At 40.7% G+C, this 27,232-nt stretch overlaps 1 protein-coding gene across 7 annotated transcripts in view; it reads right to left on the bottom strand.

The window, feature by feature from the left end:
- Nucleotides 1–3,907: 3,907 nt before the first annotated feature.
- Nucleotides 3,908–27,232, bottom strand: part of ARHGAP6 (Rho GTPase activating protein 6) — a 538,479-nt gene continuing 515,154 nt past the window's right edge. For all 7 annotated transcript variants that reach the window (XM_073013872.1, XM_073013876.1, XM_073013873.1 and 4 more), the window contains 4 exons: nucleotides 24,111–24,208; nucleotides 10,121–10,389; nucleotides 8,396–8,476; nucleotides 3,908–5,913 (listed from right to left, as the gene is read on the bottom strand). In XM_073013872.1, coding sequence (XP_072869973.1) covers nucleotides 5,237–5,913; nucleotides 8,396–8,476; nucleotides 10,121–10,389; nucleotides 24,111–24,208 — 1,125 coding nt within the window. In that variant the 3' untranslated portion in view covers nucleotides 3,908–5,236. The remainder of the gene's footprint in view (nucleotides 5,914–8,395; nucleotides 8,477–10,120; nucleotides 10,390–24,110; nucleotides 24,209–27,232) is intronic.

Genomic DNA, 27,232 nt, shown 5'->3' with positions numbered 1-27,232 from the left:
CTGATAAATGGGAAAGCCAGGAATCAAACTTTGTTGTCTTGGATGCTGAGGCCCATATCTTGAAACATCCTTGTCTTTTTGATCACTATTTGCATCTATTGCATGCTTACTAGGGAGCATAGAACTATACATTTATTTACGTCATTTACCATTCAAAATTTCATCTTAAGAATGGAAAGCCACCCACTTCCTCTGTCCCATACAGCACAGAGCTGAGGTGGTACATCTCTGCAGGGGAGTGCTGGTTGAGAGACCATGTCTCTGTGCTTGCTATCAGCTTCTCCTCAGACTGTCTCCTTTCTTCAGAAACCTATTTTTTATTTGGAAAATATATCACTATCTCTGCATTTGCCAGGTGGATTACTGGATGAATCTACCAATATTGGATGAATACAAGTTGACAGACATGTATTTTTCCTCTACTACATGATAAGCTGCTTGGTCATATTTACATGCATACATTCAGCAAAACTTTATCAAATGCCAACTGTTTGTCAGGTACCCCAGTCCTGAGGGTACAGAAAAGAAATACATGGTCCCCACCCTCAGGGACAGAGAGGAAACAACCTCCAGATTAAAGAATGAGACAGCAACTGTAATGCACAGCAATGCTTGCTCACACTGCCACGTGGCAAAGGGCCAGAAAAAGCTGTGTTGAATCATGTTTGTGGGAAGGGAAGGTTTGAGCTGATTTTGCAAGGAAAATAGCTTCCAATTGAACAGGAAAAGCAGGGAAGAGCATTCGATACCCTTGGAACAAAAATGCAAAAGTGTGCTGTGCACATGGGAATGAGGTTTTCTGTACATGGCCAGAGTATGGGGTGTCATGCTGGGGAGAGATACGAGGCAGAGGTAGATGAGACCAGATCGTGGAGTATGTTGATGTTATGGTGGGATATGGACTTTGTTCTGTATATCCGGGAGCAGGAGGACATCAATGTTTTTTCAGCGGTGATGGGCCTCTGACACAATGTGCACTTCAGAACTATAAACTGTGGCAGTATGGAGGAGGGGTGGGAGGCCAGAGATGGAAGGGCCCACTCTGAGTGGGGTGGACAAACAGTAAACACGTGCACAGTAGGACAACAAGAGGGGGATTGCAGGCCAGGCTGCCAGTGAGGAGCAGGAAGCAGTGCTCTGCATAAATATGGGAGTGGTGGCTGGTGAGAACATGGCTCACTGGTCCTTCAGGATGATTGAGGCATCCAGGGACATTCAGTGACAATGTCAAGCAGGTTATTGGGGAATGGGTGGGGTATTAAGGTCGGAGATTAGGGTTGCCAGATTTAGCAAATAGGTGCTAGGTTCAACTTGATTGTCAGATAAACAACGAATCCCTTTTTAATGTATGTCCCATGCAATATGTGGGATAAAGAATTTTTTGAGCATAATTATGTCTCAGGTATTGCATGGGAATACTGATACTAATACATGATCAGTTGTTTATCTGACATTCAAATTGAACTGGGTGTCCTGTATCTTATTTGGCTACCCTACTTGAGAGATGCCAAGGTCAAGTGTCCTGGATCCCCCATGCCACCTTTCCCCACCCTGCCAAGTCATAGAATGGCCTGTGTCCCAGACATGGGAATTCATTCTTTTTTCCTAAACTAGGACCATTCCTGGGGAATCTGGGATGAGTTGGTCACCCTAAGCTGAAAAGATATTGGTTGAATTGAACTTAGAGATGCTTCTGGTCCTTTTGTGACCTCTTGGGGGCCTCCAGTTGGAGCTGACACTGGATACACCGTGGTGAATTGGGGGTCACACCAGTTCAGGCGTGGGTACCCCAGAAACCACGGTGTGCCGTTTGCCATCTCCATGACACCATCTGTCACCTTAACTGTGCCAAAGAAGAATTCCAACTTTTGTCGGAATTTTCCCTTGGTTTGTATTTTATTTTTTTCTTGAAGAACATTTGCTACTGATTTAGTCCTGTTTTAAAATTCTGCTCAGTTGAGATGTCCTGTTTTAACCTCTGTGTAACTCTTCTTCAGTCATTTCCTTTCTTCTCAGTTCAGTATAATCTACCTCCCGCAGTTTGCTTATCAGACTGACATACCCCACAGGCCTGGACTTTGTTCTGACGTCCCTTTATATTTAATCCCAATGCTGTTTCTCTGCCAAGCAGATGTGTATTAAAATGTGCATAAGAAAAGAAGCAAGCTGGGTTTATTTAGAAATTTCCTCAATTTGCACAAACTCCATTGATATAAGAGGGTTTTTTTTTCTATAAAAACCCACAACAAACATATGGTAATAGCTACTTAGATGGATCAAGACAAATTCGTATTTGGCTATTTCTGCCATCCCCATTCTGGCCCCTTTGCCAGAGACACAAAAACAATGGTTCATATTGTTTCAATGTCAGAGTATTCATAGATGGAGAAACATATGTGACACACTGAAGCTTTTTTCATGATTGTTGAAGTTCTCTGTTCATGGGGAATGAGTGACTTGAACAGCCTTTTAAAGGGGTTTTGGCCAGCTTGAAAGAGTTTTTTATTTTTTTCTTGTCAGGTATTATATCATTTATACGGTATTAGAAAGGGTAATTTCCCTCAGGTCTTTGGGTTTTATGTATTTTTAAAAAACTGCTTATTTTCAATATGATAAAGGCATTTAAGAAACAAGGCCAGACATGGTGACTCATGCCTGTAATCCCAACACTTTGGGAGGCCGAGGCAGGTGGATCACCTCAGGTCAGGAGTTTGAGACCAGCCTGGCCAACATGAGGAAACCCTATCTCTACTAAAAATACAAAAATTAGCCGGGCATGGTGTTGTGCGCCTGTAATCCCAGCTACTCAGGAGGCTGAGGCAGGAGAATCGCTTGAACCCAGGAGGCAGAGGTTGCATTGAGCACAGATCATAGCACTACACTCCAGCCTGGGCGACAGAGCAAGACTCCATCTCAAAAAAGAAAGAAAAAAAAAAAAAAAAAAAAAGAGCTGTAAACTCACTAAGCTAAAGATACGGCCCCTAGGCTTAAACGTACAAAGAGAGGGAGAGTGAATATTGAGATATATGTAAAAGATATTGTGAGTCCTGTTTTCTGGACTGCTTATTTTAGATCTATTAACAGACGGACATACTTTTTGTGACCTTTTCTGACATAGGCATCAACTTCAGGGCCATTTGATCTGGATGTTTAAAAAAAATAGGACTACTCTAGCAAGAACGTGGTAGAAAGAGCGTCCCATTTATCAGGCCATCCAATCTAGGAAGGAGGGAAAGAGCCGATCAGATCATGGTCAAATTCAAAGCCAGGGAAGTAGCATCAGCAGGAGTAGGATAAGAGTAGGTGGCACAGAAAAGCCACCTGTGATCCACAACCAAGCAGCATTTCCTCTGGATCTTGTTGACAACTTTTGGCTGAGTGTGGGCAGTCAGGAGGAACCAGAGGTCTGCAGGCAAATCCTCCCTGAGTCCCAGCCAGTAGTGAAAGTGCTGGACCTGATGGCAGAGCCTGAAGCTATCTCAAACCATTCCCCAAATAAGAAATATCACATGCCACTTCTAGCTTTTATTATTTCGGCCCTGAAACAAATTAAGCAGCTAAGGCCCATAGAGCAGGTGTAACTTAACAGGAATTGCGTTGGGCAACACCTGCCCAACACAGTTCAGTAAACTCAGGAAATCTGAGTTTCAGTCCTGTAGAAAACCACCTCTTCAACAATCGAGGAAATCAGCCTTTACTTGCAACAAATTATTATACATTTCTAAATGCTTTGGTGTCACAGAGTTGATGTCCCAAATCCATCTGATATTTTTAAACCAGATTTTTTTGCTATATATGTATATGCACAGAATTGCCATGATTTTTACACTTGGATCTGTGGATAGTGAAATATATGTCTGAAATGTGATGCAAATTCATTCAAGAGATTTAAAGCCAGGAAACAAAGTCTTTGCTTAACTTTTTATTCATCATGGCACAAGATAGAACCTTAAGAAACAGCACTGGAAATTTCATCACCAACATGAAAATTAAGAGTAGCATGTTTTATAAAAAAAAAAAAAAAATCTTTTTTTATGATACACTTTCCCTTCAGAAGTGAAAAAAAAAAACATTGCATAAAATACTGAAGCTTATCGCCATCTGCTGGTCAAAAATAGTTATGCACTTGAAAAACTTCAAACTACTAAAGTACGGTAGAACATTTTACAATACATATAAAATTACGAAAGAAAACATTTCCTCAGCCTTTGGCACAATGTAAGTACAAAGCTGTAGGCTTTCCACCAAATGTGATTTAGGTTTTAAAGAATTGCATGTAATTTGGCAAATACTGATTATGGGGCAAAGGGAAAAACATGTTCTATAGTTTGAATATTCTATGTAGATTCTTAAACACTTTATAGTTGGATTCCAGTTTGTAGTTTTGAAAAATACATAAAAATTATACATTATAAATATATATTATATATGGCCTATATAAAACTGAATTTGATGTAATATGGGATGGACAACTTCTTAATTTCTTTGTGAGGCACTGCCTTTTTCTTGTTTGGTTAACTGAATCCTTTCTAAACAAGTTCTAAAAATATATTTCATAATCTATCAGATTTAGGATTTTCCTGAAAACGTATTCAGTATCAAAAACCATTCAGTGATTTTTCTTTTTGTATCTGACTCCTATATAAAAATATAGCTTCTCATATTCTGTTTCATCTTGTTAGTATTTTCGTTAGGTATTGAAGTAAGGGTTATCCCCAGTTATAAAGCTATGGCAAAAGCACAGAAACCTGCTTGTGCATATTCTAGAACATTCTATAGAATCTCATTGTTTAGTATATCTCATTGCTTAATGTAAGTGAAGTGTTTTTTTAAAATTGTTCCTTTTGTTTTCTTTGTGAATATATCATATATGATTATACATAATCTGTTACAGAATATACAATAGTCAAAACTGAAGACACATAAATACGGTTAGGCTATACCAAAGCAAGAGTTGTATCTTATATTATAGAGCCAAAAGGGACGTTTTCAGATTGGACATTGCCATCCGGTTTGGGTTCTGTTTGTTTTTCCTAAGGCTGGCTACGCAATGGAACCTTATTCTCAATGGCGGGGGCGTGAGTGCTCTACCTCTGTAGGTGAACTGGATTTCTCTTGTGTCGCTTTTGAGAAGCGTGAAAGAAGAACACTAAATGTGCCAGTGGCCACCACCCACGGTCCCCCCTGGGCTGGAGGGTGGGGGGCGCTGGGCATGGGGTCTTGGCTGGGCACGGGCTCAGACCAGCGTCTCCGGCAGGGCATCGGGGTTGTCGGCAGATAGGAGCTCCCAGATCTGCCAGCGCTCTCTCTGCCAGTCGAGCCAGCCAGCGTCTCCCAGGCGCGGACTGTCCTGCTCGCCTGCTGGCAGGGAGTTGGCGCTACTCAGTTTTTTCTGCGTGACCTGCTGCTCTCGCTCGGCTGCTTGGCCTCCCTGGTCTGTGGCTGTCCCCACGCCTTCTGGGGGCCCCTGGATCCGGGCCGCCACCGTCCCCGCCGCCGCGGGCTTCCCCGGGCCCGGGTATGGAGGTGGGGGCCGCTTGTCATCCCTCCCGCTCCCACGGGGTCTTTGGCACTGAGGTGAGGCCCGGATCTGCAGCCCGGCCACATCCAGCTCACTCTCGCTGAGGTCGTGGGTGCCGCTCAGGGTCAAGTACTGCTCCGATCTGGCCATGGGCCGCTCGGCTTTCCCTGCCACCTGGACGTGGGGAGTGCTGCAGGCACGCGACACCGCAGGGTGGGCCCTGCCCTCCGTCGCGGGGGCTGCAGGCTGAGTCCTCCTAGCCACCTGCGTGTCGCTGTCCAGCTCTGCGGGGCTCCCCTGCCACCGAGGCCAATTCGGGGACAGGTTCCCTTGAGAAAGGGAACAGGGCCCCGCTCTTAGGGAGCTGCTTTCAAAAATGTCTCCAGAGGAACCTGGAAGTCAGAGAGAAAGCCCAATAAAGGCAGTCAGTTTGTAGAATCCTTGTTGGGGATTCAAATCCTGTTATTTCCTTCCCATTTCTAAGACGTCCCCCCGGACTTCTAAAACTGAAACGGCATAGTATGCTCTTAGCTGCTGCTACCTGAAGAAAAGAACCCTCCCAGGAAAACAAAAAAATATAAATTGATTATCGGCTCAATTCATATGCCTAGACTCTGACAGGTTAGCTGAGATGTCAGACTAGATTAATAATTGGCTTTGCCACCAATTTGTGTTTCAGGAAAGGGCCCCTCTACATGGCTGGGAAAACTTCAGAATCCAGAAGGTGAAAGAAGCATTCCCTTCTTGTTCAATGCAATCTGTAATCCAGGAGAGATACAAATTATAATGTTTTCATGTTTCTATTGCATCAGTGAAGTTACTTGAATCTCAAGTACCCCATTCCATGCCAGAAGGGAGGCCAGCCACTATGCATATTCTCCTACCATCAATGCAGGAAAGGCTGACTTGGTGATCACCCAGTCGTTCCCCTTTACTTCCTACATAGCATTTTCCAGCCTTTCTGGCAGTTAGGAGGGCCACAGAAACGAGATCTGGGCAACAAGTGTGGACAGATGTGATGTGAGCCATTTCTAGGCCTGAACTAAAAATAAAATAAAATAAAATTAAAAATTAAAAATTAAAAAAAAAAAAAAAACCCTAAACAAATGCCTTCCTACTGATCTTTGCTTTCCCCATTCCCTTAACTACCAGCCCAGCATGAAGACTCCCTAGGTTCTGAAACTCTTGAAAGACTCCTGGGGCTCTGAGGATGGTGGAGCCACTGGATATGTAGAGCCTAGGCTGGGCCCCTTAGTAACTATGTGGAAGACAGCACTCCCTCCCCTCACACATTCCCACCCCTCCTCACCCCTCACAATCCACACTGTACTGGGACAGTGAGGGAGAAATCCAGTTGTAATAGGTTAAGCCACTGCCCCATTTCGGTGTTGTTATAGCAGGTAGCTTTCCCCAAAGGATACAACTTTCTTTAGGAAACTGAAAGGAAAGAAGTAACAGTGCATTTTGCAAGCCAAAGGAGGAGTCCTTGGGGCATGTGTACCTAGACTACCATTTTCCTATGAATCTGCTCTGCCCCCCACTTCTTAAAAAGCAGACAAGGAACAAGAACACGGCCATGTTGGGGGCAGGGGAGTTGGGAGATGTGAGTATTTACAAAGAAACAAATGATAGCTGAAACAGGTGATAGCTGACACTGGAAAAGGAAAATGCAGTAAGGCTCTTCACAGGATACAGTGAGATATAGTTAGAAAAGGAATTGGCGCTAGATGGCATTAAATTTAAAAATGTACTATGCTTTTAAAATGTAAGATGGGAGATATTACAAAACAATGAGAAGGGGAATATAAATATAAAACAACCAAACAAATAATTTACACATTTTATACCATATATAACACGTATTCCAGATGGATTTAAAAAATTAAGGTTGAAACAATGAAATAACATTAAAAAGAAATGCATACAGATGACTATCCAATGCTGAACTAAAGATTAATTTTATGAAAGAATTCACAGAAAAGAGAGTAATAAAATTAATGATGTAAAAAAAGAAAATGCAAGTGGTAAACAATATGGAAAAAGAGTTAACATCTTTATTATATAAAGAGTTCATAAGAATCAATTTAAAAAACACTAGCATACATAAATAGGAAATGATAAAAGTAACAATTCAATGGGGGGGAAGTTCAGCAAATTAACAGAAACACTGAAAAATACTGGTAAGAAAGGAATGCAAATCAAATTAATAAATGCAGTTTTGTTTTTCAAGTTAGCAAAAATGAAAAGCCACTAATTTGCAATACTGATGAGATTTGCACACAGCAGTGTAAAATCTCCTACCATCCACAGTTTACAGAATGCAAGGTAGTGGGTCCCATACAGAATAGGTGGTGACTGTACCTCCAGATTCTTGGAAAGCCTTGTTATATTTGACCCACTTCCCTGTTTTGGATTTATAACCTTTGACTTGCTTTCCAAAATTTTGTGAATCTATTAAAAATTTGAAAAATGAATTACATAAGAGGCTTCTGACAGTGTAACTTATTACAACAATAAGAAAAACTTTCAAATGACTTAGTATTGGTTTGTAAAATATGAATATGTACTCTGTGGAATATTCCTTGCCCTTAAAAAGGATAATGGAGAATAACTGGAAAATGGAAGTTAGAAAATAATACAAAGTTGCACAGACAGAATGATTGTAACTATAAAAACCTTTGCAAAGGAAATGGAAAATAAATATAGTCAAAGATTGGCATATTTGGGTGGAAAGCCTAAGGATAGTTTCATCCCCTCCCATTTTCAGCATTTCCCAAATAATGTTTGACAAGCATGTAATATAATGATAGTAAAGAAAACTTTAGAAAATAATTTTAAAAGTAAATGCAATAAAGTTTAAAATTAATACTTTACCTGTCATTCCTGGGTCTTTGGATCCGCTTTTTAATGTTGAATGCCAAGTTCCCCAGATATTGAAAGGCTCCTCTGACAGATCTAGGGAAAAAGTGTATAAAAAGGTATATAACACAAAAGGAAAATTAAAAATCAATGAACATTTTAATAACATCTCTTCTGTGCAAAGTATTGTATTCAAGATCCTGTTGCATACAAAACAATACAATTCAGATCCACCTTTCAGCATGTTCATTCTACTTGGGATTTACAAAAAGGCCCTTTGTATATCATGCTTGTGGCAGACAGAGTAAGGGCCCCTCAAAGATATCTGTGTCATAATCCCACAAATCTACAAAGATGTTATTTTCAAAAAGGACTTTGCAGATTTGATTAAATTATAGTTCTTAAGATGGGGAGATTTTCCTGGATTATCTGGATGGGGCCAATATAATTATAAGGGTCCTTATAAGAGAGGGGTAAGAGAGAAGATGCTGCTAGTGTGTTGGCTTAAAAGATGGAGGAAGGGGCCTCGATCCAAGGAATGCAGCAGCTTCTAGAAGCTAGAAAAGGCAAGAAAACGATTGTGCCCTAGGACATCCAGAAGGGAAAGAGGCCCTGTGGACCCATTTTAGACTTCTCACCTCTGGAACCATAAAATAATAAGTTTGCATGTTATAGGAAATGAATAGAAGGGTGATAGGTGGCAACAGCTTTATAGGCGCTAACCACATTAACACAGAACTAGAGGAACAATAGAATTTCTGTACTTTGCTACTGGTATCATTGGATTTCTTCATGCATGCATTCACTCATAAATCCCCTTAGCTTATCCATCAATATTTATGAAGTAAGGCACTACATTAGGCTTTTTCACCATCTCATTTAATCCTCACTACAATCCCATGATGGGATTATAATTACGATTTATAGCAGCAGACGTCTACTGGGTGCCTCCACGTGTTCAGCAGTTCACATGCGTTATCTCACTTCATCCCTAGGAGTTCCCAGGAGATCATTTTACAGACGATGCAACTAGCGTAAGGAGCAGGTAAGAAATGCACACAAGATTACACAGCAAGTATTATCGAGTGCGTATTACATTCGAAGTGCTGCGTTGAGGGCTTTACATGGATTAGTTCATTAAACTCAATGAATTAAATACTGTTATCATTCTGAGTTTTCACAGCAGGAGGAAATGGGACTCTGGGAACCTCACTCACTCACTGGAGATCCTGCAGGTTGAAAGTGGCAGAGCAGGTTTGTGACTCCCAGTCTAGTGCTCTCTTGTCATTGGATACTAACACTATTTGGTTCTGGAATGTTGTCTTCATACATAGTAGGTTCAGCTTGTTTTCTTTAGAAAAGTAACAGCAGTAATTGGGTGGCGCCTCAGACTAGCAAATATGCAACCCAAATCCAGTATACATAAAGTTCCTAGGATGCTGGAGGGAAAAAGGATCAGCTGGGAATAGGAGTGGCTCCTCTGGGCATGTGTTTATTTCCCAGATATCTGAGAATTGGAGCGTGGCCTGCAGGGACCCTCCCAGCCAACGACTGGGCTCGCCACACCTTCCTCTTCCTATGTAGGTGTTCAGCAGGTACTCGGTAAATGCAGGTTGAATTACAGAAACATCAAATAAGGGAGAGACGAAGAGAAGGTCCGCAGAGCCCCACACCATGCCACATGCAACAAGAGGAGGGTCACTTGTTTTGGCCAGCGCCAGCTGGCCAGGCTCCAGTTACCTTTCCCAAGCCTTGGTCCAGGAGAACTTTCCCTTGACTTTGACGACGACAAGTGGCCCACCAGCATAAACTGCCCTGGCACTTTGTAAAGCTTCTCTGAGCCCCCCGGGGCCGCGTCCTCTTGCATAGCCAGCAGGGAGCGCTCAGACAGCACTGGGGAGTTGTTGTCATAAGGGGAGATGTCTCCGCTGGAGGCCTTGTTGGAGTCTGTAGATGAATGCCTCCCTCCCACGGAAAAGGAAACTTCCGACTGCAGCATGTCAGGGCTTCTGGCACAATGAGACAATTACAGGTGTGTGAGTTTGTTAACAAGTAGTGACCAGATTTAAACAATATGGCTGTTATACAAATGACGGGAGGAGTATGCATGGACAAGGGCTGAAACAAAAAGACCATTTTGAGCAATGTTCCAAGATATCTACATCCATGAGGTGAAAGGGTTTCAACGATATGACCAGCAGAGGGCAGTAAAACCCAACAGATATAACAGGAAAAGGCAATGATGGAGAAGTGAGAATGAAACCCACAAGGAGCCCTGCATTTGCCAATGGGCATCGCTAAGTGCCTCAGGGACTCATTCCTGCTTCCATTTTTAAGTGAAAGTCTGATGCTCACTATCTATTAGGTAAGGATACACTAGTAGATAACTCACCTTCCTCAATATCCTGCATTAAAAATAATTCAGATAAAACTATGATTGACACTTTGCTTGAAGTTCATTATGGCTTTATGGACAACTTTTCCTTCCCCCAAAAATACTTAGTGTAAGTAAATCCATCCTTCATATGGTAAAGATGATGATGCCACCGGTGGGAATAAGTGTTTCATATATAAAGTGGTGACAAAAACAATAAATATATGACCGTCACTAGACTCCATTTTGTTCAAATACATCTAAAATGATTCTACAAGGCACTAGTGCTTTTACAAACTGATATGATGTACTAATTAGTATACCACTATCATAGTCCTGTGTTCATGAGTTGTCACAGAAACAGAAATAACAGTGAAAATGTATGTGGAACAGAAAAATGAGAATTTGAGCAACATGAAAAGAGCACGGGAAGTCTTACCTGGAAACATCTTTATTTTCTACCCTCCTCAAACCTGGCCCTGACAACATCTTGAAGGGAAACAATCACAGGTTGATTAAAAGTTTCAGAACCTACATCTTTTCCCCCTTACTTCACTTCTCTTTACTAGTCTTTGCTCTCTTTTGGCTTAATTTTTCAAAACAAATCCTTTTTATTTCTTAAAGAAGGTAAACACATGCCTGAACAACACTTTCCTAACCAAATGGTTTTTTGCATGCAAACTGGAGGAAGTGCATTCACAGGGATCTAGCTTCGTCTGAGGTTTTCAGCAGGGGTTAATATCGAGGGGAAAAACATCCGAGCTTCTGTGATACTGCCACAGCCGTAACTGAGGCAACCACGGGCTTGAACCCTTTTGCTGAGGACATTTCCTACCGACATGGAATAAAGAAGCCCCTTCCTTGCCTCCTCTTTGAACTCATATCACATAATCTTATGGGAAGAAGCCAGAGGACTGCTATGAGGATGATTTTCCAGACCTTCAGGCCACCAATGAGTTTGAAGGAAAAATAAAAGGAACTTACTATTTCTGCTGGAAAGTGGTGAGAAGGCGGCTATTTAACCACCCTATCTATTTAAAGGGGAAAAAAATCTTCCTTACTCTAGCTGAGAAAACACAAAAGAAAACAAATAGAGACATCTGTTGTCATGGGCTATCACTGGTTAAAGTTTATTATGAAAATGAGAAAAATTGCATGTGTTGAACTGGAAGCTAACATGGCTGTCAACTCAGAATCAGTGTTCTGTGTTAGATTGGGGCTAGAAATCTTATTACTGGGATACTTTTATTTGTTTTCCCTGTTTAGCTGCCATTTTTCCAGTCATTAATAAAAATGTCTTATGTCTACTCAGTAAGAATATAAGTCATATTTTTCTATCAATAACAGTGAGTACATAAAGCCTTACTGTACGAGATGACTTAAAGAGTCAATTCATTAGCTAAACCAAAACAAAATCAGTGCGACCAATGTTTTGTTTTGTTTTGTTTTGCCCCACTCATATTGGGAGGAAAGTTTTGGAAAGGTCGTATTTTAGCTCATAGAGAGCCCAATAATTCTCTCATGTCTTGCTTATCCGTGTTACAACCCATATAGAACAGAATACATTCAACCAAGTGTTATAAGTTGAAGATTTAGCCAGGAGTTACGTGCATAAAGATACTCAATGGAAGAAATGTCCCTTAAGTCTTGGTACTAGGGACATTTGGGTTTCTACTGATGAGTAGGTTATTTTTACCCTATGGAGCCATGAATCATGTAATAAATAATGTATTTCTGTCTCCAATGACTGCTAAGAGGCTCAGAGAATTAAGGCTCCAATTGAGTTGGTGTTTTTAAGCTTAGGGATGCCTTTGTGAGTTTTGCATCCCAACTTCATCTTATCACTCTTTGTATCGTGTTCCTTTCCCCAACATTTCAAATTACTTACAGCATCTCTAATTAATTACTTACTATGACATTGTTTCACTTTATATATTTTTCAAGCTGCTTCAAAAAATTTTTGGACTGATGTATAGGTAGGGGAAATTATACCTACATTAGTTGTTGGGGGTGGGGGGCTGGTGAAAAGGCAGTATGCCCCATGAGAGTGTTTAGTTTGGTGAAAACAACACAAAATAAAACAGACGATAATAACAATAGCAAAATTAAAGTTGCCACAGCATTTGTTCCTTTGTTTTAATATCTCTGATTGGATCTGATGAAGTAGAGGTGAGAGAGGAGGAGGCAGAGAGCCATTGCCCCTTGTCCCTTTCCTCTATTCTTTATGTCTGCAAGATCTCATTGAGTGGTTGTGAAGCGTGAATCCCTGGGAAACAGCATCTGTCTCACCTGGGAACTTTTTGGCAATGCCAATTCTACAGCTCCATTCTAGGCCTACTGAGAGGACTGGCTACATCATTTGTGGAGCCCAGTGCAAAATGAACATGTGAGGCCCCCATGTTTAAAAAGCATTAAGCATTTCAAGATGGCTGCTTTTAGTAAACCAAACGTGGGCTGCTTCTCAGTGTGGAATCACAGCCCTGAAAGCCAGCTCTGACTATTAAAAGGGAAACTCAGGGTGGGGCCAGCAAATTGTTTAAAGAAGCCCTCCAGGTGATTCTGATGCACAGGGATGTTAGGGAACCTCTAATAACCAAACCTTATTTTCCTCTCTCAATCTGTAGATGTGACAGTGGGCTAAAGGTCTGCTAAGAGCCAAATCAGGAGGGAAACCAAGGATGGTAGCCAAAACTGCAGCATTGGCTGCCCTGGGAGTGAATGTGGTGGTCTTGACCTTGGGGTTACTGAGGCCACAGTTAGGGGAAGGAGGAAGAGTGTCCCCATCCTAGTCGATTCCTGAACCTTGTCTGTCTGCCTTAAGCAGGATCCAGACAACTGAATGTAGTGTAGTCCCATTGTGGATCAGAACATGTTGAAGTGAAAGGGGGAGTAGAAAGGACCAGTGTAGTGTTCTCTGCTCTTCTGGTTCAGTCTCCTAAGTCAAGCCGGCAAAGTGACCACAGCTGGGCCCTCCATCAGGGAGGAAACAGCGGGGGGGGGGGGGGGGGGGGGGGGGTAACTGAAGCGAATCCCTGGAGGTAGAGGTAGATGAGGTGTCTCACAGTAGACACAGGCTCTGAACCTCCTTGGGATGGCTGGGGTCACAGCCAGGGACATAGACAGAGGGGGCATCCAATGAGAGATGATGTCTTCTTTTCAAAGTTTCCCCACCCCCCAGTGTATCCCAGCCATGGGAGGAGATACAGCGTGAATACACATGGCAAGCAGTTTGGGAAATATACTTATGTGAACTATCCCCTTGGCCTGTGAGGAGAGTAAAAGTTAATATTTATACAGAGTTAATTATGTGGCAGGCACTGTACTAAGCTACTGTTAACAACTCTTCTTTTTCCTGACCTGAGTCTGGGATTGAAAGAAACAAGGAGCTGACTGAATGCTGAATGCCATGCTCTCTAGCAGCAGAGGCAGTTAGGGTTGGGATCCTTCTAGAATTTATTTGGTAAATAGTGTTCAACATTATTACAAATCAATAGTAAAATGCTCTTTCTTACTTAGAGTTAATGGCCTTTTAAAATGTTTAAAATATTTCCCTATCATTTTATTGTCTTAGCAGAGGTCAGGAAGTGGCAGCCAAATTTGCCTAAGAACCTATGACCAAGAATTATCTTCTCACATGAAAGCCCACCAATTAAAAAGAAAAAAACTGTTTTATTCACTCCTCAGGACTCTCATAACATAGGCAGTTCATAGATTAAAAAATAAAGTAGTGTCATTCTATTGTTTTGTATCTGTCAGAAGCAAATCCAGGATCAACACATGTACACATACACATATATACATACATACCCAGCACACATATATACATAAGACACACGCATATACATACACATATTCAGACATAAACACACACATACATATATGCATAGACCTATGCACACATATACATATTCATACACAAACATGTATATACACGCACATAAATATGACAGACATGTACATGTATACACAGAGACATATTACATATACACATACATGCAACGATATACACATGCATATATACATACACCCACTTAGGCAATACAATTGGAAGTAAAGACACAGAACAGAGGGAGAGAGTAGGATTGCTGAGTGGAGGCTGGAGTCTGGAGAAATTTCCAGAGACTTGGAAGCAGAAGTGTGAGGGCCTTTCAGAGCACATCTGTCCTGTAATGCGGGCTGGGCATCCAGTCATTGTGGACACCTTCATTACACACCTATACTTCCTGTGTCTGTCCATTTTCCATTTTCTACTTCTAAATCTTTCTATTCTATCCCAGTTTCTGAAACATTTCTAAGTTTATGGAAGCTATTGTAAAAGCAGCTTGTCAAATGTATAAATCAGGTAAAATCTATAAAGTTCTATAAGATTTTCCATATAAAAATCACAAATCAAAAAACAAATTCTTGTAATCCAGAAATTCTGTAAGAAGACAGGGTGTGAATAAATCCAGGTGTAGTGTAGTGGAAATGTGGATAGTAAAAGTATATAGGAAAGGAAATTTCTCTGGCCCTGAAACCTAGAGATAAAAGTGAGAAAAGAAAGAAAAACCCCCTTCCAGGCTACAACTGTCAGAGAAGTGGTTGTCTGCCAGGACCAGGGTGCCTGATAAGAGTCACTGATCAGAGTAAATATTTCATGTAAATAGATACATGAGTATTTTAATGCCTTTATTTGGGATGCTGAACTCAAAACTATCTTCTTAGTGTTGGATTATCCTGGAGTCAAATCTGAGAGAAGACATTGTGGTTGCTTATCTCATTTTTCGGACATACCCAAAAGATGTTATGGTTTTCTAGATTTGACACTGAGTGTCCTGTGGAAAATCACTAAAACTCCTCCTCCTGGACTCATTTCTCCACCAGTGTTCAGAAATTAGAGTGCTGCCAATTGGAGCTGGTTTGTAGGAAGGCAATGCCCACTCAAGAAGCCCCCAGAGCTGACTCATAATGATGTGACATTTGATGGATTGAGGTTCAGAATGTTGGGTGGATGGGTTGCCAGTTGACATGAGTTGGCATCTAAAAGTGCCTGGTGGCTTCTCTTTCCAGTCTCAGAGCATCATGGATTGAGGTTGGGTGGACAGGTCACCAGTCTACATGGGTTTGCCTCCATGCACGGAGGGTTTCCCCGTTAGACCCCCAAACCCCAGGACCATCTACAGCATGCATGGCCAATCTCAGCTAACCAGACAAGCAAGGATGGGCATGGAGAGCGAGTCACATTCTCACCCTTAGCTGGTCCCTCCAGGTCAGGGCGTAAACATGCTGGCAGGGTACTGTGGGCAGGCCTGCACTGCAGCCGGAAGCACAGAACTTGTTCTGGGGACAAATGGAAAACTCCGGTTCAATCACCGGATGGGGCCTGCCCAGCACCTTGCTGAGCTGCCCCAGCAAGAACTGTGGAGATTTCAAATGTGTGTTGGCTTCATCCTTGGCTTAATTATTTGACTGATAAGTTCCAGTCTGTTGGAACTGAAAGCATTGTATCATCCATCTTGGATTGTATCAATGGAACTGGGAAAGGAATCCATTGCTGGAGCAGCTTTGGAATCATGAAGAATGTGCACATTAATCACCATCAGTTCTACAAAGCCTCCCTTACATAGATTGCTAGGGATAAAGGCACTCCACTTCAAAGAAGAACTGACATGGCTCTAAACTCCCCACTGGATGATGAAGTTAACACCCTGGGCATAAGGCTTTGGTGAAATTTGTCCCCCCATTTGTAGTCCTTATTAATTCCCTCCTAATATCTCTGGCATATGGAGCACTTATGACAGGTGAAGATAAGACAGTGTTATCTTCATTATTTACAGAGGGCCTGATAAAAACATCTTCAAATTAACATTCTGCAAATTTATAAAGAAGCCGTGAATCACAGTAAAGGTGTGAGGAAGGAAGGGGTGATATGATAAATTCTCCCTCCATCTTGAATGCCTTTCCATAGAAGGCATATATGCACACATTTTGGAATTTTTCATCATGGAATTCTCTATTCCACATAAGCTTTTTCTAAAACTATCTGGCTGGAAAGGCTTTCTTGAATGGAGTGTGTATGTTGGGGGAGGGGGGCAGGGGCAGTTAATGCTTCATAATTTCCAGGATATTGAGGCCAACAGCTACCACCACTCAATAGGACTCTTTGCTGTTACACTGTACTGGTAAAGTCAGATTTCTTGTCTGAAAATTTCCTGAAACCCTTTCTGATTTGAAAAATCCTAGTAAAAGAAAAACAAAAATTATAATCTGTCACATAACACTCCATGGATTTGTGAAAGAAGATATTTTTAATGATGAGCTTTGAAAGATTAAAAGAAATGATCTATGTGATATTTATTTGGTAAGTTAAATGTGATACCTTTAAATTAGAAGAAAGCCTAATGCTCCCCCAGAATGAAGAAAGCAGATTTGTCACTCAATAGGATGAATATCTACCTAAACAATACAATTATTTTTCAGTACTGAAATTTTTTTTTTCAGACTAGTACAGATCTTCAACCATGCTCTTGATACACTAGTCACCAGTTCTGCTATTTAAAAAAAATTTTTAATTTAATTTTTTTCAGTAAAAACTTTGTGAAGGCCACTAACAGAATTAACCACAATGAAATTTAAACACATATACCTGAGTTTAGTTCATCCATATCTGCCTTCTCTCCAAACGCAGTTAAATTTGTTCTATTTTGATCTTGTTTCCAGAGTATAGAAGGGAAGATACTTTATTTGGCCTTATTTAATTAATATTCTATTTCTGTGTAGCCCCTGAGGTTTGAGAGAATAAGAGCAAATCTTTATATGTTTCCTCAAGCCTATATTTAAAAATTACAAGACTTGTTATTGAAACTAGTTACTGTGTCACCGATGATCTGAGCTCTGCTGAGTTCTTCTGAGCTCCGGATTTATGGGGGATTTTCACATTAATCATGCTTAGTTCTACAAAGCATCCCTTATGTGGAACTAAGGGGCCTGAGATGCCTCAGGCAAAAGAAAACTGTGTACCTCTATATACATGGTTTTATGTATAATTTTTTTCCCCAGAACATGAAAGCAGTTGAAAAAATTGAAAAGAAGATACATTCGAACCTATAACATTTATGTTAAATTTAAATGTTTTATTTATGCCCAAACAGAATTTCCTTATTTTATTTCAGGTTAATTTAGTTAAAACTTATTTAAGATTGTCACTTGATCAAGAGAAACTGTCAAACATAGCAATTCTCTCAGTTGGAACCAAGATAAACAAGGCAGATTTTGAAAATCTTGCTTTGGGAGCTGAGGCAGGAAGATCGCTTGCACCCAGGCGGTTGAGGCTTCAATGAACCATGGTCGTGCCACTGCACTCCAGCCTGGGTGACAGAGCGAGACCCTGTCTCAAAAAATAAATATGACTTATGAGTTGCTTCCATTTAATGCAGCAGCACATATTTTACCTTTTGTTTCAGGTTCTATGACTAAGCATGGCTAGTCTTTTTAAAATTTTGATATTTTCTTCATCAAACATTTTTGGCATTAGCTTGGATTTTTAAAAAATATTACATTGCAATATAATCAATTTTAGTGACTGAGTTTTCCAGCATTCCCTTAAATTCTGTGTCTAGGCAAGTGTCTCACTTGCCTGTCACTAAGTCCCAGTCCTACTGTGATTCCTTTGTTCTGTTGCAAATACTCACGTTCAACATATGCTGTCCTGTTTGATTAACCTCCCATTCTCATTCCCTATTTCCTCACATCCTTAAATCAAAGGGGAGGGGAACTATTTTAAGTACCTTTGAAGAAAAGAGCATATATAATGTGCTCTTATATATATATATAAATATATATATAAAAGAGTATATATAAATATACCTGACAAGTATATATATTTTTAAATCAAAGTCTTTCTATCTTCTTCCTCTTCTTTTTTTCTAGAGACAAGGTCTTACTCTGTTGCCCAGGTTGGAGAACAGTGGCATAATCTTGGCTCACTGCAGCCACAAAACCCTGGGCTCAGGTGATCCTCCCGCCTCATCCTCCTGAGTAGCTGGGAGTACAGGAATGAGCCACCATGCCCAGATAATTTTTAAATTTTTCTTTAGTAGAGCTGGGGTCTTGCTATGATGACCAGGCTGGTCACAAACTCCTGGTCTTGCATTCTCAGTCATAAAAATCTCTTCTATTCTCCCTCTGGCATCCCATTTTGGTTGAAGTCAAACATTTAATCAGACAAGCATGACAAAAAACAAGGAATTATCCTTTAACTCCTCCAATACTGATGTTGCATAAAGAAGTGAAAAACCCAAATCAAAACAAAACATTAAGTTCCCAAATATCACTAAACGTTTGCTCTTTCAAAACAGAAATTATAATATTTTCTTGTTCTTGGTTTTACACTCTTTTGAAAACTTGTTTCTTTTCTCCTCCAAATAAAATCTTGTGCAGTTTCTACTTGGCCTCACAGGAATGTAAAGCTTTATTTAGGTACGTGAACTGGTGGCAGAGAACAGAAGCTTCAGGGAAAAAAAAAAAAAAAAAATCAAAGGGTTAGAAGCAAACATAGTGTTTGCTTTTAGACACAATGCTATAACTTAAAGTGAATGGGTTCTCTCTTGTGTCATATTGCCTGGAAGGTTGCTATCTCCTGAAAACCAAAGTAGAATCTAGTGATGGCCAAGCCTTTGGTAAGTAGTTGTAAATGAACAAATTGATGATGTTTATTATAAGCCAGACTATATTCTAAGAGCATAATTCTGTATTTAAGTTGGTGCTACTTTTTATCTCTAGTTTACAGATGAGGAAACTAGAGAAAGAGAGATCTATCTATATATTAACAGATATTAACTCTTAACTAATAGACCGCATATCTAATAGCAATAGAAATGGAATTCAAACTTAGGCAATCTGGCTCTGGATCTGAAATGGTAACCAGTCTATTAAACTACACAAGCATGTGTTATTGAACAGATAACTGACTACACAAATATGTGTTACTGATGGATAACTGACTTGCCAATGCAGTCAGCACCATCTGGCAGTTTAGAGTACTGTAATTTACTATAATTTAGCTTTACAGTAATCTATTGTCACTGCTTCTTGACTTAAGCACCACCCCTCAGCCTGCCATTTAAGGGCTTCTACCTTCAGTGCTGGCCAGCCTCTTTATTGTGCCCCCAGCTAGCCAACATATTTACTGTTATGTCCAGGTCCTGGTGCGAGCTTCCCAAATATCCAGGCCTGTTTATATCCTCCACAGTCTTCAAAGTTCACTGCAAATCCTTCCTCTTCCCAAAAGCCATCTCTGAGACTTCAAATCACACCTCTTTCCCTTCTCCAAACTCCAAGTGGATTCATGGTCTGGAGCATTGGTTCCCTTCCTTTGTCAACACAAGGATGCCTTTTTAATATCAAAAACCACGCAGCTCAAACTCCCACGTGATACTAAATTTGTGATATCCAATGTGGTGGATCTAAGCTAGAGGTTCTTAACCCTGGTTGCTCATTAGAATCATGCAAGAGACTTTAAAAAATCCCAATGTCCAGATTGCAGCGCATAAAAATGAACCAGAATCTCTGAGGGGTGGCCCAGGCATAGTTGTTCTTCAAGCTCCCAGGTGATTCTAGGGGGCTGGTGAGTCTGAGAGCCAGTGGGCCAGCACCTATTGTTTTGCATTCTACCCTTGGAGGCCTCCTCCAACAAGTCTGAAAGCTCCTGAAGGCAAGAATACACTTTGATGATGAGCATTTTTTCATGTGTCTGTTGGCTGTATGAATGTCTTCTTTTGAGAACTGTCTGTTCATATCCTTTGCCCACTTTTTGATGGGGTTGTTTTTTTCTTGTAAATTTGTTTGAGTTCTTTGTAGGTTCTGGATATTAGCCCTTTGTCAGATGAGTAGATTGCAAAAATTTTCTCCCAAATGTCCATCAGTGACAGATTGAATTAAGAAAATGTGGCACATATACACCATGGAATACTATGCAGCCATAAAAAAGGATGAGTTTGTGTCCTTTGTAGGGACATGGATGCAGCTGGAAACCATCATTCTTAGCAAACTATCACAAGAACAGAAAACCAAACACCGCATGTTCTCACTCATAGGTGGGAACTGAACAATGAGATCACTTGGACTCGGGAAGGGGAACATCACACACCAGGGCCTATCATGGGGAGGGGGGAGGGGGGAGGGATTGCATTGGGAGTTATACCTAATGTAAATGACGAGTTGATGGGTGCAACACACCAACATGGCACAAGTATACATATGTAACAAACCTGCACGTTATGCACATGTACCCTACAACTTAAAGTATAATAATAATAAATAAATTATATATATATATATATAAAAAGAATACACTTTGATATTTTAAGCTTTTAAAACTCAAAGTGTGGATCATGGACCAGTAGTATCAGCATCACTTGGGAGCTTGTTAGAAATTCGGGTTCATAGACTACCTCCCCAAGTCCCACTGATTCAGAAAGAGCATTTTAACAAGATCTGGTGATACCTACGCATAATAAAGTTTGGGAAGCATGAGTGAGTGAGTTTAAAGCACAAAAAGATCACCTACTTTGGGAGGCTGAGGTGGGTGGATCACAAGGTCAGGAGTTCGGGACCAGTCTGGCCAACATAGTGAAACCCTGTCTCTACTAAAAATACAAAAAATAGCCAGGTGTGGTGGCATGCACCTGTAATGCCAGCTACTTGGGAGGCTGAGGCAGGAGAATTGTTTGAACCCAGGAAGTGGGGATTGCAGTGAGCTGAGATTGTGCCACTGTACTCCAGCCTGGGTGACAGAGCAAGACTCGATCTCAAAAAAAAAAAAAAAAAAAAAAAAGCAACTACAGCTGGAGAGGTAGCACTCTCAATCCTCAAAAGATCACTAAAAGTAAACATTCACGTATGCATTTTTACTTCATGACATCATTCTTTGCCTTCTGGGCTGTTCCTTGTCCTGTACCTAGAGGAACACAAACAAAAACCAAACATTTTCTTCTCCTAAATAAGTCTTCCCCCAGTGTTTTCTGTTCATTGGTAATGCTAGTCTCTGACATACACAGAGCTCCTATGGGCTCACTCTTCTTTTCTTGGAAGCCCTGACACTCACCTAAAATCTTGGTCTAGGGTCTGCTTACCTACACCTTACAATTCTACTTCTTACTCTTACGGATAGGGAACAGAAGGGGCTGGACAATTGTACAGCTTGGAATGGGCTTAATATGTGTGCTTCTTCCTTTTCCTAATAGAAGAGAAAGAAAGGTTCGCTTTTTTACCATGGCATTTATATTCAAAGAGCGTATTTGAAAACCATGTAAAAATAACTTCTATCAACTGTTCTTTAAAGTATAGTATTTATCTGTCTAATAATGCCACACAAAAGCAGAAATTTGGCCAGGCAAAAATCAGTGGTTTTCTTCAAAAGTGTGTAGTTTATAGCTTTCCCATACACTACTAACCATAGGTTATAAGTGCAGTTTAATGAGGGGCTTATAAATAGAAATGCCACCATGTCTGTTTTCTGTACAAGGGAGGGAAATAAATAAATAATTATTAAAATTATGGTGGTGCGTGATCTGCTGAAAAGAAAAGCCATTTGTTAATATAAATTAAGACTTATACCTTGATGAGGGTTAGAAATCTACAAGAAATTTAGGTGTAAGCCTAATTCTCTGATCTGAAAAGCAAGATCATAAAATACTAGCTCATCTACACAATTTGAATATAATTTTATTCACTCATGGCTTTTGGGGCTTGAATTCAGGCCTTACTTTCAACAGAATTTGGTCCTATTTGAATCAGAATTTGGCCTGATAATGAATGGCCCAGACATAGATTTTTTAAAGTACATCTGAAAGGATAATCCAATTAAAAGGTCTTCCCTGCTAAGCTAGAAATGGAGTGAAGCTGAATTTAGTTGTGCTATCATTGTAATGACCTGGGAAACAAGGAGGTTGAACAACATGGAATTCCTTTTCACCAAATTTCTCTAAATAATATAACTTTTTAAGTATCTGAAATAATCATAAGTGAAAATCAATTTATCAAGTTCAACACCAATATACAGGAATACATTAACATGTGTTACTGTTTATAAGACACCACCAATTAAGACATGCCATTATTTTATTTATTTATTTGTTTGTTTATTTATTTATTTATTTATTTATTTTGAGGTGGAGTCTCACTCTGTCGGCCAGGCTGGAGTGCAGTGGTGCAATCTCGGCTCACTGCAACTTCCGCCTCCCGAGTTCAAGCGATTCTCCCATCTCAGCCTCACGAGTAGCTGGGATTACAGGCGCCTGTCACCATGCCTGGCTAATTTTTGTAGTTTTAGTAGAGACGGGGTTTAGCCATGTTGGCCAGGTTGGTCTCGAACTCCTGACCCCAGGCGATCTGCCCGCCACGGCCTCCCAAAGTGCTGGGATTACAGGTACAGGATTACGTTAGGAGCTTGTCGTTGGTTATAAGATTAGTCTCAATTTCAGAGATGATAGGGCATGGGAGAAACATGTCTTAGAATTGCTGAAATTTAGTAGATTAAAAGTATAACGAAAGTGATAATTTTATAAGAGCATAGCAACAACTTTTCCTGTCACAAATTTATGGTTTGGTGTCATGGTAGTAATACTACTCCTGGTTAATGATGCTATATTATGCCCTTAACTGGTATGCCAAATGCTCAGCGTCCCCACACCCTCTGCTTCTGCAGCAAAGATTGGAAGTAACCATAAAATCTGACTAATGCAAAAACTCTGCACTCCTCCTTTGGGAGCAAAAATGGCAGCAAGCCATAGCCTGCAGCATGGCTTGCATTTTACTAATTGCAAACATAAGTGTATGTAGAAACCCATGTGCATCTTTATCAAAATAATACTAGCTATAAAAAATGGGAGAGCTAAGAGGGTGCACACCTCTAATTTCAAATGGGCACCTAGGCCTCAGCTAAGGTCTGTCTTGTGGTTTGATAATGGGTTAATCCCACTGGTAAAGCTGCACAAGCAAGATGCATCCAGGCGCAGCCTTAAGGGCCCCTACGCATGCTTATCAGCATTCTAGAAGTAGAATCATTGACATGCATTATAGTCCCTTGCCAGTAATTTAGTGCTTTTTCCCTGTAAATGAAGTCAAAAAGACCCTGAGAGGCTAGAGAAAGCTGAAAATGAAACAGAAAAATCTTGCAATGTGGTTTCTAATTTGGTAAGTGGATTGATGGGACTGAAGCATTTTCTGGTTAGATGGACTGATCAGAATTGTCAAAAACTTGCCAAAATTCCACTTCAGGTCACCCTGCATGTAGTTGTGTGAACGTTTCCAATTTCTCAGAAATGGAAATAGAAATCTCCAATGAGGCTTTAGAAGATGCAACACTGGAATACTCACGATGACTGGGAAGCCTTTCTTCTGAGTAAATAGTCTACGACATCAGGATCGGTCTCTAATAGGCTGATCAGCACTTCGTTCTGGAGATCTGGGGGAACCTGAAGGAGCCAAATGTTGAGGCATAAATAAAACCATTCCCGAAATAGGCAAAATATGGTCATTGACAACTTTACTGTAGCATAAAACAGAGCCTTAAAAGTTGCAAGAGAGCAGAGTGATATGCTGGTTAAAACCAAAGCTATGCCAACCCATGCAGCTGCTTTAATTCTTAGGACCAACTGGATGATTACCAAATAGTCATATTCAATCCAAAATGTCACCCCTCATATGCCTGGAGATACAACTGAAACACTTGGATGCCTTTATTGCTCAGGCTAGATTTTCTTGGTTTTGAATAAGGAAAATATCATGGTTCAGAGAAATAGTGTCAATAATTTATTGCCCAAATGGGGACACTTTCTAGAGTTCACATTTATAATTATGCCAAGACAGCAGGCAGAAATGATGACTGTATTGGGCAGTTCTGGAATATATGATCAGTTTATTAAGAAGGCAGGCCCTTGAGCCAGACTGCTTAGGTTTGAATCTTAGCCATACCAGTCACTAGCTGTGGGAACCTTGACAAGGTACATCAACAAGGATCTTCCTAGATCTCAGTTTCCTCACGTGTAAAATGGGGATAACAATAGTACTCGCCACAAAGTATTGCTACAGTGATTAAATGACTTATTATATGTTGAGAATTTAAAACAGTACTTGGTCAATGGTAAATACTCAAAAAATCGCTGGTTACTACATTTGCATATGTCACTTTGTTATTCGGTGCCTGCCTTTACTCCTTTCTTGCACCAGGTCCATCAATGATGAAAAGTTTCTCACTTTGTAATTTGTTAGGTATCCAGTAGAGTTCTATAGATGAGCATCATATGTTTTTCTAAGCCTAATCCATCCACAGTACATTAGAAGATGGCCTCACAACCCTAAGTCATCTGTGTGGAAATGGTCTGTAAGAGATGACTGAACCCAGCTCTGACTTGTGGTTTCTTATTCCATAGAAGTTGACATGACAGCTCAACCAAAGGAAACTCAAACTATTGAGAGAAAATAAAATTTCAGTCTGATTCTCTCCACACGTGAGCTGAGAGAGAAGACTTTTTAAAACTGCAGGGACAAGTCTTCTGAAAATAAGTGGTTGGCGGAAGAATTTGCTTCTTGCCTCTTGAAGAACTCTATGGTTCTTGGGCTCTGAGAATCTGGAAACAATTTTATTAATAAAAACAGGGATGAGAAAGCAAGGAAAGGCGTTCTGTCTCTTACAAGTCTGTTCCTCCTACTTCATCATGAACCTTCATTAATGACATTGCCAACTTCTCATCACACAAGCTCAAGATCTCAGAATTGTACTAAAGTTTCTCTGCATCCTCTCTCCATTCAGAGCCAGGAGGCCTACTAGGCGTCATCTCTGTTACTTCTTTTCTCCCTTTTTCATTTCAACTGCAGTGACCCAAGTTCAAGCCCTCATTAGCCCTTTGTAGTGGTCATCTGTTCATCATTAAAAGTCTCCATTTCCCTCCTCTTTTAACAGTTATACACCACGTTCCCTCTGGAAAACCAACTGCTACCCAACCCTTAGCTTGAGGGTGAAGTGTGTAACCTAGTCTAAGTCTATTGAGCCTTCCATTCCCAGATCATCATAGTTGCCTGAGCAATGGGCATGTGACTCCATTAGAGGCAATGAAAAGCCTGGAGGTTTCCCCTGAGACTTCTAAGAGAGGATGCAGGACCTGTATCCATATGAGGCCTGCTGATTGTGCTGACAATTGAGCAAACAATACCAAGAAATAGAGATAAAAGGGATGTCCTGATATCATCTGAGTCCTGGGACAAGCTATGTCTGAAGCCATATTTGCTTGTGGATTGTTCAGCTATGTGAGCCTTCAAATTACTTCAGCTAGTTTGAGTTTTTCATTGCAAAGAAAAATACATACTTGATGAACCTTTGATACAACAGCTTGCAAATTTGTGTGCTATTTCCTTAACATGTGCATCACATTTCTTCTCTACGTGGTTGTCAGAATGCCGTGGTCAAGACACTCACTTACTGGAAACTCTTTTTATTCCCATGGCTGAAGCCATCCACTTGCTTGCTCTCCTCAATCTGTCTTTCCCATCTTCTCCCCTAGCAGTTGTTCCACACAAGCTCTACTTCAGCACCACTGTGCTTCTCCGTCAGGTCTTCTTTTCCCTCCCTTCCTTCCATTCATTGCATAAATGTTGAGTGAATGCTTCCTGAGTGCCAGGTACTGGATGCTGGGAATTCAGTTACAAACCAAACAGACAAGAATTCTTGTCTTCATGAAGATGATAACAAATGTGGAAAGACGGGCATTAAACAAATATACAAGGAAAACACAGAGAAACACAAGGCAAAGAAGGGCAATGAGAAATGCTTGGGAAGATGCAGTTTTAAATAGGATTGTCAGTCCCAGAGAAGCTGACATTTTAGCAGAAAACTGAAATTGATGAAGGAGTTGGAGAAAATCATTCTAGGTAGAAGGAAGGAAAAGAAAGCCAATGATAATGGTCTTGAGTCAAGAGTGATGAGGAGGCCTGTGAGGCTGGAAGAGAGTAGGAAAGGAGGCAGGTGGTAGGAAGGAGTCATGGGGCCAGGACCAGATGTCATGAAGTCTTATGGGTCATGATAAGGACTTCTGCTCTTACTTGCAGTGGGTGGGGATCCACTGGAGATTTTGAACAGATGACTAACATGAAGCAGCATCACTCTGGCTGCTGAGTTGAGAGTAGAATGCATGGAGCCAGAGATAAAGCAAGGAGAGCAGAGAGGGGCTGCTGATCTATCCAGATAAGATGATGGGTCCTGAACCAGGACGGTGAGGTGATGAGAAATATTTCCACCGTGGACATAGTGAGGATAGAGATGATAGCATTAATTTATTGGATGGAGAGAGAGAGAGAAGGAGAGGGAGAAGAAAAGATGACCTCAATGATTGGGGCCTAGGCAACTAGAAAGATGGAGTTGCTGTTGACTGGTTTGGAGAAGCTGCAGGAGGAAAAAGTTGGGGGTCAAGTTTTGGAGTGTGGTTTTGATTTGATAATGTTTA

Source organism: Chlorocebus sabaeus, chromosome X (assembly GCF_047675955.1).
Source record: "Chlorocebus sabaeus isolate Y175 chromosome X, mChlSab1.0.hap1, whole genome shotgun sequence".
In the NCBI taxonomy this organism is placed as follows: domain Eukaryota; kingdom Metazoa; phylum Chordata; class Mammalia; order Primates; family Cercopithecidae; genus Chlorocebus; species Chlorocebus sabaeus.
The sequence above is the reverse complement of the archived record's forward strand: the minus strand, read 5'-3'. Positions and strand labels throughout refer to the sequence as shown.